This window comes from Nerophis lumbriciformis, linkage group LG15, assembly GCF_033978685.3.
Source record: "Nerophis lumbriciformis linkage group LG15, RoL_Nlum_v2.1, whole genome shotgun sequence".
NCBI lineage: Eukaryota > Metazoa > Chordata > Actinopteri > Syngnathiformes > Syngnathidae > Nerophis > Nerophis lumbriciformis.
The window spans coordinates 33,066,323-33,078,367 of NC_084562.2; the positions used below are offsets into that span (position 1 = coordinate 33,066,323).

The following is a 12,045-nucleotide window of genomic DNA, read 5'->3' on the forward strand; positions in this document are numbered from 1 at the left end:
TCTCCATAGAGCAGGTCAGCAGCAGGAAGCATGAAGTGCTCTAAAACTTGCTGGTAGACGGCTGCGTTGACCCTGGATCTCAGGAAACAGAGTGGACCGACACCAGCAGATGACATGGCACCCCAAACCATCACTGATGGTGGAAACTTTACACTAGACTTCAGGCAACGTGGATCCTGTGCCTCTCCTGTCTTCCTCCAGACTCTGGGACCTCGATTTCCAAAGGAAATTCAAAATTTGCATGGTTGGGTGATGGTTTGGGGTGCCATGTCATCTGCTGGTGTCGGTCCACTCTGTTTCCTGAGATCCAGGGTCAACGCAGCCGTCTACCAGCAAGTTTTAGAGCACTTCATGCTTCCTGCTGCTGACCTGCTCTATGGAGATGGAGATTTCAAGTTCCAACAGGACTTGGCGCCTGCACACAGCGCAAAATCTACCCGTGCCTGGTTTACGGACCATGGTATTTCTGTTCTAAATTGGCCCGCCAACTCCCCTGACCTTAGCCCCATAGAAAATCTGTGGGGTATTGTGAAAAGGAAGATGCAGAATGCCAGACCCAAAAACGCAGAAGAGTTGAAGGCCACTATCAGAGCAACCTGGGCTCTCATAACACCTGAGCAGTGCCAGAAACTCATCGACTCCATGCCACGCCGCATTAACGCAGTAATTGAGGCAAAAGGAGCTCCAACCAAGTATTGAGTATTGTACATGCTCATATTTTTCATTTTCATACTTTTCAGTTGGCCAACATTTCTAAAAATCCCTTTTTTGTATTAGCCTTAAGTAATATTCTAATTTTGTGACACACGGAATTTTGGATTTTCATTTGTTGCCACTTCAAATCATCAAAATTAAATGAAATAAACATTTGAATGCATCAGTCTGTGTGCAATGAATAAATATAATGTACAAGTTACACCTTTTGAATGCAATTACTGAAATAAATCAAGTTTTTCAAAATATTCTAATTTACTGGCTTTTACCTGTATTTATCAAACCAGCATTTTTGAATCAATGCTCTTTGGCAAAGGTTTGCAGGTGGCAGCAGAGCAGGCCTCACCTAAAGTGCTCTTAATGTTACACAGTCAGCCATGCAGGCCTTTAAATAAACATGGAGTCTCTTTGGTTTCTGTGGGTGGAGAACTTCGTCCACGTGTGGTTTCCCTTCAGCGGCAGCAGATAATGAAGGTCCTGCTCGGCAAAGGCCGAAGCCCTCTAAGCCGGGTGTGAAGTCCCAGGACGTGTACGTCCCGCGTTGCTGCACAGTGTCTCCAGGGGCCGCAGCAGTTGGTCCTCCCGGGGTCTGTACGGCACCACGTAGCTGTCCTCCTCCAGCAGGATGCGGTTCAGCGTACGCTCGTAGTTGACGTGTCGGCGCACCATCAGTATGTACTGCTTGCCTAGCTCCAGGTGGGGGCAGTCGCACACGCTGGGGGCCCACAGGAACTCCCGGTGCTCCAGGCGGAAGCTGTTACGGTATGTGTGAAGGATCTGGACGTCGTAACGCGTCTCCACTCCTCTGTAGAGCTTCCCCAGGACTCTGGCACGGAAAACTGATTTGGTGTGGAATACATTTTAGTATGCATGGTTTTCTTTGAGTTTCTATCGCTAATTGTTGACGAAACAAAGAAACTCCAGACTTACCAAAATCTTTCTGGCAATACTGCTTCTGGCGCTCTCTTCGACCTTTAACTCGTCGACATTTCCCACAATTCTCTGCAGGACACAGTGAGCATAAACAATCGAAAACAGGAATCAAATCAAATCAAATCAACTTTATTTATAGAGCACATTTAAAATTTACCACAGGGGTAGCCAAAGTGCTGTACAATGAGCAGGTTAAAAGATAAAACGAGTACCGAGCAAACACAACACAACACAAACAGAACACGATAAAAAATAAATAATTAAAATAGAATTAATAAAGACATAAAAACATAAAAACAGGATCACAGCAGGTGTATTATGGGGCGCCATTGCAGGATGGATATCACTCAGTGTTAAAAGCCATGGAATAAAAGTATGTTTTTAAGAGAGATTTAAAAACAGGAAGAGAGGAGGCTTGTCTAACACTCAGGGGTAGGTCGTTCCAGAGCTTGGGAGCAGCAACGGCGAAAGCTCTGTCACCTCTAAGCTTCAGCCTTGTGTCAGGGACCGTCAACAGCAGCTGATCGGCTGATCTTGAGGATCGGGTGGGGCAGTAAGGCTGAAGGAGGTCGGAGAGATAGGTTGGCGCGAGGTTGTTTAGACATTTAAAAACAAATAAAAGGAGTTTAAAATGTATTCAGTAACGCACAGGGAGCCAGTGAAGGGACGCTAAAATAGGGGTGATGTGCTCACGTCTGCGGGTCTGTGTTAGCAGACGAGCAGCAGAGTTCTGCACGAGCTGCAGGCGGGCGAGGGAGGCCTGGCTAATGCCAACATACAGGGCATTACAATAATCAAGACGAGTCGAGATAAAAGCGTGGATTAATTTCTCAAGATCATGTCTTGATAGAAGCGGTTTCACTTTCGCTATTTGGCGTAATTGATAAAAGCTTTTTTGAACGACGCTGCTGATTTGTTTTTCGAATTTAAAATCTGAGTCAAACTTTACCCCCAGGTTTGTGACACAGTCGCTGAGATACGGGGTCAGAGTGCCGAGGTCAACGTTGGGGGAGGGAGAGCGACTTGGACCGAACAACATAACTTCTGTTTTATCTTCATTTAGGCTCAGGAAGTTAGCTGAAAGCCAGACTTTGATGTCGTGCATGCAGTCAATAAGACGTTGAACCGTGTTATTTTGTGCCATGGGAAAGTAAATCTGGCAATCATCGGCATAAAAATGAAATGCAATACTGTACTTCGTAAAAATAGAACCAAGGGGGAGAAGGTAAAGCGCAAATAAAATTGGGGCAAGGATTGAGCCCTGGGGGACCCCATGTGGTAAAGGAGCTGTGGACGACATAAAACTGTCTACTTTTACACAAAAACTCCTGTCGGTTAGGTACGACCGGAACCAGTTGAGGGCGGCGCCCTTAATGCCCACACAGTTCTCAAGACGAGTGATTAAGGTGGCGTGGTCGACGGTGTCGAACGCAGCAGACAGATCTAAAAGCACCAGGACAACATATTTACCAGAATCAGTGGACAGGAGGATATCGTTCAAAACTTTTAGAAGCGCTGACTCTGTGCTGTGGAGGGCTTTAAAACCGGACTGGAACAGCTCAGTGATACCATTATCCTCTAAGAAGGGAAACAACTGACTGTAGACAACCTTCTCTAATATTTTGGAAATGTATGGAAGATTAGAGATAGGTCTGAAGTTAGAGAGGAGAGAGGGGTCGAGGCTGGGTTTTTTAAGTAGAGGTCGTACCACTGCATGTTTAAACTCTACTGGAACTATTCCAGAAGAGAGGCTACTATTGATAATAAAACTACCAAACATAAATCATGCCATGACCTGGGTAACGGATCATGGCACATGGCCCGCCATATTGTTTTATTTGGCCCGCAAAAGCCTGGAAATAATGTGCAAACTGCCCCCCCCCCCCAAAAAAAAATAACACTAAATGCATTTGACAGAACATTTGTATATACTGCATACAATTTGAAGTATTTTAAACTTTATTATCATCTGATCATGCAAAAAGCATTAACATACATTTCAAATTAAGTGTAAAATTAATACCTAAAAATCTGCTTATGATTTCAAAGCAAGTTATCCATCACTTTGTACATTAAAAAAAATAAATGATTAAATGCAATTGTGCACTAATATCATGAAATTCATATATATTCACTGCACTTCTCTGTGCAGCCCCTATAGTATTAATACACTATAAAGTGTCAGGTTGGTCACTGACAGTTCAGTTAGGTTTTGGTTTTTCCTGTCTTTGATTCCTGTCAGCGCTCTTATTTTGGTTATTTCCTGATTATCTCCCTGAGTGCTTTGTCCCCTCAGCTGTGGCTGATTGGCACCTGGCCACACCTGGTGTCAATCAGCCAGCTGCTATTTGAACCTGCCTTCCTCTCCAGTCAGTGCTGGATTATTGTCACTACTACGTGTCATAATACTTGTCGTTGTAGCTCTGTCTACTTTTGTTCACTCTGCTCATGTCATAGTTCCTTCGTGTCACAGTAAGTGTTTTTGTTTCTTGTCTAGCCTTTGTGCTATTTTAGTTCACAGCCTAGTTTGTTCTCCGCCTTGTGCGCGCCTTTTGTTTGTACCCTTTTGTTTGTTTTTTTGCTATAGTGTTAAATTAAATCATGTTTTCCTGGACAAAGCCTGCCATCTCTGCATCTTGGGGTTCGTCACCAACATACTCTGACATAAAGCAGGGGTCGGGAACCTTTTTGGCTGAGAGAGCCATGAAAGCCAAATATTTTAAAATGTATTTCCGTGAGAGTCATATAATATTTTTTAACACTGAATACAACTAGATGCGTGCATTTTTAAGTAAGACCAACATTTTTAGAGTATAATAAGTCTCTTATTCTTTTTAATAACATTGTTATTCTGAAGCTAACCAATAATAAATAAAATGGTTCTTACCATTAATGCGACTTCTTGAACAGGTGCGAGAAAAACGGATGGATGGATTAAAATGCATGAGAATGTTTTATATTTTGAACGTTATTTTTAACACTGTGATTACCAGCTGAATTATTCATTAGAATAGAAAGTACTTTATTGATCCCTGGGGGAAATTCAGCACCACAGTTCGCTCACAATAGACAGTAATAATAATAAATAATATAATATATATATATAATATATATTATATATATATATATATATAATATATAAATAATATAAATATATTCTACATATACTCTACATTTAAGTGCAGTCAAAAAGGAACATATGCATTATACAGTCTGATGGCTGTCGGTATGAATGACCTCCTGTGTCGTTCCGTGTTGCATTTTGGGAGTCATTCTCCCCGCAAGGTCCGAGGGTAGTGGGTGGGAGGTGTTGTCCATAATGGCTAGGAGTTTTGCTAGACTTCTCGTCATTACTTATCGTGTTAAGCTATGTCAGTTAAGATTTATCTGAGAGCCAGATGCAGTCATCAAAAGAGCCACATCTGGCTCTAGAGCCATAGGTTCCCTACCCCTGCTATAAAGCAATACCTATTAAAGCCTTATGTTGGAAAATATATGTGTATAAAATCAAGCACTTAGGCATGAAGACTGTTTCTACAAACATTTGTGAAAGAATGGGATGCTCTCAGTGATTTCCAGCGTGGAACTGTCATAGGATGCCACATGTGCAACAAATCCAGTCGTGAAATTTCCTCGCTCCTAAATATTCCAAAGTCGACTTTATTATAAGAAAAGTGAAGAGTTTGGGAACAACAGCAACTCAGCCACCAAGTGGTAGGCCACATAAACTGACAGAGAGGGGTCAGCGGATGCTGAAGCGCATAGTGCAAAGACTTTCTGCACAGTCAGCTGCTACAGAGCTCCAAACTTCATGTGACCTTCCAATTAGCCCACGTACAGTACGCAGAGAGCTTCATGGAACGGGTTTCCATGGCCGAGCAGCTGCATCTAAGCCATACATCACCAAGTCCAATGCAAAGCGTGGGATGCAGTGGTGTAAAGCACGTCACCACTGGACTCTAGAGCAGTGGAGACGCCCTCTCTGGACTGATGAATCACGCTTTTCCATCTGGCAATCTGATGGACCAGTCTGGGTTTGGAGGTTGCCAGGAAAACACTACATTTCGAACTGCATTGTGCCGAGTGTGATATTTGGTGGAGGAGGAGTTATGATGTGGGGTTGTTTTTCAGGAGTTGGGCTTGGCCCCTTAGTTCCAGGGAAAGGAACTTTGAATGCTCCAGGATACCAAAACATTTTGGACAATTCCATGGGATGGCACTTCAAGTTCATATGTGAGTAAAGGCAGGTGGCCAAATACTTTTGGCAATATAGTATATATATTTTCATCAAGCATGGAGTGATAGTTTAACAACTTATAAACACATGCTTACCCTAGCTAAAGCTAAATATTACTCAAATCTCATCCACCTCAACAAAAATGATCCGAAATTTTTGTTTAGTACAGTAGCATCGCTAACCCAACAAGGGACTCCTCCCAGTAGCTCCACCCACTCAGCAGATGATTTTATGAATTTCTTTAATAAGAAAATTGAACTCATTAGAAAGGAGATTAAAGACAATGCATCGCAGCTACAACTGGGTTCTATTAACACAGATACAACTGTATCTACGAAGGATACCGCCCTCCAAAATAGTTTCTCTCTCTTTGATGAAATAACATTAGAGGAATTGTTAAGATGTGTAAATGGGACAAAACAAACAACATGTTTACTTGACCCATTTCCTGGGAAACTTATTAAGGAGCTTTTTGTATTATTAGGTCCATCAGTGCTAAATATTATAAACTTATCACTTTCCTCTGGCACTGTTCCACTAGCATTCAAAAAAGCGGTTATTCATCCTTTGCTCAAAAGACCTAACCTCGATCCTGACCTCATGGTAAACTACCGGCCGGTGTCCCACCTTCCGTTTATCTCGAAAATCCTCGAAAAAATTGTCGCACAGCAGCTAAATGAACACTTGGTGTCTAACAATCTCTGTGAACCTTTTCAATCCGGTTTCAGGGCAAATCACTCTACGGAGACAGCCCTCGCAAAAATGACTAACGATCTACTGCTAACGATGGATTCTGATGCGTCATCTATGTTGCTGCTTCTTGATCTTAGCGCTGCTTTCGATACCGTCGATCATAATATTTTATTAGAGCGTATCAAAACACGTATTGGTATGTCAGACTTAGCCTTGTCGTGGTTTAACTCTTATCTTACTGACAGGATGCAGTGCGTCTCCCATAATAATGTGACCTCGGACTATGTTAAGGTAACGTGCGGAGTCCCCCAAGGTTCGGTTCTTGGCCCTGCACTCTTTAGTATATACATGCTGCCGCTAGGCGACATCATACGCAAATACGGTGTTAGCTTTCATTGCTATGCTGATGACACCCAACTCTACATGCCCCTAAAGCTGACCAACACGCCGGATTGTAGTCAGCTGGAGGCGTGTCTTAATGAAATTAAACAATGGATGTCCGCTAACTTCTTGCAACTCAACACTAAGAAAACGGAAATGCTGATTATCGGTCCTGCTAAACACCGACATTTATTTGATAATACCACCTAAACATTTGACAACCAAACAATTACACAAAGCGACTCAGTAAAGAATCTGGGTATTATCTTCGACCCAACTCTCTCCTTTGAGTCACACATTAAGAGTGTTACTAAAACGGCCTTCTTTCATCTCCGTAATATCGCTAAAATTCGTTCCATTTTGTCCACTAGCGACGCTGAGATCATTATTCATGCGTTCGTTACGTCTCGTCTCGACTACTGTAACGTATTATTTTCGGGTCTCCCTATGTCTAGCATTAAAAGATTACAGTTGGTACAAAATGCGGCTGCTAGACGTTTGACAAGAACAAGAAAGTTTGATCATATTACGCCTATACTGGCTCACCTGCACTGGCTTCCTGTGCACTTAAGATGCGACTTTAAGGTTTTACTACTTACGTATAAAATACTACACGGTCTAGCTCCAGCCTATCTTGCCGATTGTATTGTACCATATGTCCCGGCAAGAAATCTGCGTTCAAAGAACTCCGGCTTATTAGTGATTCCCAGAGCCCAAAAAAAGTCTGCGGGCTGTAGAGCGTTTTCTATTCGGGCTCCAGCACTATGGAATGCCCTCCCGGTAACAGTTAGAGATGCTACCTCAGTAGAAACATTTAAGTCCCATCTCAAAACTCATTTGTATACTCTAGCCTTTGAATAGCCCCCCTTTTTTAGACCAGTTGATCTGCCGTTTCTTTTCTTTTCTCCTCTGCTCCCCCCTATCCCTTGTGGAGGGGAAGACACACAGATCCGGTGGCCATGGATGGGGTGCTGGCTGTCCGGGGTCGGGACCCGGGGTGGACCGCTCGCCTGTATATTGGTTGGGAACATCTCTGCGCTGCTGACCCGTCTCCGCTCGGGATGGTTTCCTGCTGACCCCACTGTGGACTGGACTCTTACTGTTATGCTGGATCCACTATGGACTGGACTCTCACAATATTATGTTAGACCCACTCGACATCCATTGCATTCGGTCTCCCTAGAGGGGGGGGGTTACCCACATATGCGGTCCTCTCCAAGGTTTCTCATAGTCATTCACATCGACGTCCCACTGGGGTGAGTTTTTCCTTGCCCTTATGTGGGCTATACCGAGGATGTCGTTGTGGCTTGTGCAGCCCTTTGAGACACTTGTGATTTAGGGCTATATAAATAAACATTGATTGATTGATTGATTGATATATATATATATATATATATATATATATAAATATATATATATATATATATATATATATATATATATATATATATATATATATATATAAGTGACGTGCGGTGAGGTTGATGGCTGGTGAGGCACTGACTTCATCACAGTCAGATTTACAAACATATGAACCCTAAAGAGTATCTTATTCACCATTTGATTGGCAGCAGTTAACGGGTTATGTTTAAAAGCTCATACCAGCATTCTTCCCTGCTTGGCACTCAGCATCAAGGGTTGGAATTGGGGGTTAAATCACCAAAAATGATTCCCGGGCGCGGCGCCGCTGCTGCCCACTGCTCCCCTCACCTCCCAGGGGGTGATCAAGGGGATGGGTCAAATGTAGACGACAAATGTCATTACACCTAGTGTGTGTGTGACAATCATTGGTACTTTAACTTAAGTTTAACTTTACACATACAAACTGTAGCACACAAAAAAGCACATTTAATTAAAAAAAACGTTATTATGGTCTTACCTTTACTTATAAATTAAGTCCATGCGCCGCAACTAAAGCCCTCACTTAAACTTTCCACGTGCAAGATTGAATCTATTTAAAAAAGTGTAACCGAGGGTTTATAAATGTCGCCTATACTGTATGAAACTACAAAATAACAAACACGGAGGACCACTTTATTTACCTTCTTTCAAAAACCTCCGCAACGTGACATCACTTCCGCTCTTAGCGCCTTCAAAATAAGAGCTCAAGGCATATACTGTATAACAGCACATAACAGGAACTTAACATCACAAAGAGGAAAGCCCATGAAAATAGGTTACAAAAGTTATTTAATAAGAAGCCAAAAAGTGCAAAAACAATAATGTTCGTGTTGGAGGAGTTGTGAATTAGATACACCTGCAGTCTGCAGGTGTACCTAATGTTGTGTCCCTGCATTCACAACTCCTCCAACACGAACATTATTGTTTTTGCACTTTTTGGCTTCTTATGAAATAATTTTTTAAAATAGATTAAATCTTGCACGTGGAAAGTTTAAGTGTGGGCTTTAGTTGATATAACAATTCTACGGTGGGGGTGCAGGAGGCGAGCCTCAGCCAGTGCGTCTTTTGCAGCCGTTTTATGATCGCTCAGCACAAAAAATACGCTACACACATACAGTTGTTGACAAAATACACTGTACATTATATACCTCAGCTAACTAAACTATGGAAATGTGTAATATAGTTCATATAGCAATACAGTCTCACTGCACAGCAGGCCAGCAGTTAGCCGAGTTCGGAATCCATGTTGAAGCACTGAGTGACGTGCCTCAACTGGCTGCTGATCTTCTCAGTATTTGAACGGCAAATGTGTAAATTCAGCGATTTTGAATAAACATCTAAAACTAGTGAAGTTCCATCCATCCATCTTCTTCCGCTTATCCGAGGTCGGGTCGCGGGGGCAGCAACCTAAGCAGGGAAGCCCAGACTTCCCTCTCCCCAGCCACTTCGTCCAGCTCTTCCTGTGGAACCCTGAGGCGTTCCCAGGCCAGCCGGGAGACATAGTCTTCCCAACGTGTCCTGGGTCTTCCCCGCGGCCTCCTACCGGTCGGACGTGCCCTAAACACCTCCCTAGGGAAGCGTTCGGGTGGCATCCTGACCAGATGCCCGAACCACCTCATCTGGCTCCTCTCGATGTGGAGGAGCAGCGGCTTTACTTTGAGCTCCCCCCGGATGGCAGAGCTTCTCACCCTATCTCTAAAGGAGAGCCCCGCCACCCGGCGGAGGAAACTCATTTCGGCCGCTTGTACCCGTGATCTTGTCCTTTCGGTCATAACCCAAAGCTCATGACCATAGGTGAGGATGGTAACGTAGATCGACCGGTAAATTGAGAGCTTTGCCTTCCGGCTCAGCTCCTTCTTCACCACAACGGATCGATACAGCGTCCGCATTACTGAAGACGCCGCACCGATCCGCCTGTCGATCTCACGATCCACTCTTCCCTCACTCGTGAACAAGACTCCGAGGTACTTGAACTCCTCCACTTGGGGCAAGATCTCCTCCCCAACCCGGAGATGGCACTCCACCCTTTTCCGGGCGAGAACCATGGACTCGGACTTGGAGGTGCTGATTCTCATCCCAGTCGCTTCACACTCGGCTGCGAACCGATCCAGTGAGAGCTGAAGATCCTGGCCAGATGAAGCCATCAGGACCACATCATCTGCAAAAAGCAGAGACCTAATCCTGCAGCCACCAAACCAGATCCCCTCAACGCCTTGACTGCGCCTAGAAATTCTGTCCATAAAAGTTATGAACAGAATCGGTGACAAAGGGCAGCCTTGGCGGAGTCCAACCCTCACTGGAAAAGTGTCCGACTTACTGCCGGCAATGCGGACCAAGCTCTGGCACCGAGCATACAGGGAGCGGACCGCCACAATCAGACAGTCCGTCACCCCATACTCTCTGAGCACTCCCCACAGGACTTCCCGAGGGACACGGTCGAATGCCTTCTCCAAGTCCACAAAACACATGTAGACTGGTTGGGCAAACTCCCATGCACCCTCAAGGACCCTGCCGAGAGTATAGAGCTGGTCCACAGTTCCACGACCAGGACGAAAACCACACTGTTCCTCCTGAATCCGAGGTTCGACTATCCGGCGTAGCCTCCTCTCCAGTACACCTGAATAGACCTTACCGGGAAGGCTGAGGAGTGTGATCCCACGATAGTTAGAACACACCCTCCGGTTCCCCTTCTTAAAGAGAGGAACCACCACCCCGGTCTGCCAATCCAGAGGTACCGCCCCCGATGTCCACGCGATGCTGCAGAGTCTTGTCAACCAAGACAGCCCCACAGCATCCAGAGCCTTAAGGAACTCCGGGCGGATCTCATCTACCCCCGGGGCCTTGCCACCGAGGAGCTTTTTAACTACCTCAGCAACCTCATCCCCAGAAATAGGAGAGCCCACCACAGACTCCCCAGGCACTGCTTCCTCATAGGAAGACGTGTTGGTGGGATTGAGGAGGTCTTCGAAGTATTCCCTCCACCGATCCACAACATCCGCAGTCGAGGTCAGCAGAACACCATCCCCGCCATACACGGTGTTGATAGTGCACTGCTTCCCCTTCCTGAGGCGGCGGATGGTGGTCCAGAATTGCTTCGAAGCCGTCCGGAAGTCATTTTCCATGGCTTCCCCGAACTCCTCCCATGTCCGAGTTTTTGCCTCTGCGACCGCTGAAGCCGCACACCGCTTGGCCTGTCGGTACCTGTCCGCTGCCTCAGGAGTCCTATGAGCCAAAAGAACCCGATAGGACTCCTTCTTCAGCTTGACGGCATCCCTCACCGCCGGTGTCCACCAACGGGTTCTAGGATTACCGCCACGACAAGCACCAACTACCTTGCGGCCACAGCTCCAATCAGCCGCCTCGACAATAGAGGCGCGGAACATGGTCCATTCGGACTCAATGTCCAGCACCTCCCTCGTGACATGTTCAAAGTTCTTCCGGAGGTGTGAATTGAAACTCTCTCTGACAGGAGACTCTGCCAGACGTTCCCAGCAAACCCTCACAATGCGTTTGGGCCTGCCAGGTCTGTCCGGCATCCTCCCCCACCATCGCAGCCAACTCACCACCAGGTGGTGATCGGTAGAAAGCTCCGCCCCTCTCTTCACCCGAGTGTCCAAAACATGAGGCCGCAAATCCGATGACACAACTACAAAGTCGATCATGGAACTGCGGCCTAGGGTGTCCTG

The 12,045-nt window shown here is 45.3% G+C and overlaps 1 protein-coding gene across 4 annotated transcripts in view; it reads right to left on the bottom strand.

Annotated features, from left to right (window-relative positions):
- Positions 1 to 940: 940 nt before the first annotated feature.
- adamtsl5 (ADAMTS like 5) overlaps positions 941 to 12,045 on the bottom strand; it is a 201,009-nt gene continuing 189,904 nt past the window's right edge. For all 4 annotated transcript variants that reach the window (XM_061975081.2, XM_061975078.2, XM_061975077.2 and 1 more), the window contains 2 exons: positions 1,645 to 1,716; positions 941 to 1,553 (listed from right to left, as the gene is read on the bottom strand). In XM_061975081.2, the coding sequence (XP_061831065.1) occupies positions 1,216 to 1,553; positions 1,645 to 1,716 (410 nt within the window). In that variant the 3' untranslated portion in view covers positions 941 to 1,215. The remainder of the gene's footprint in view (positions 1,554 to 1,644; positions 1,717 to 12,045) is intronic.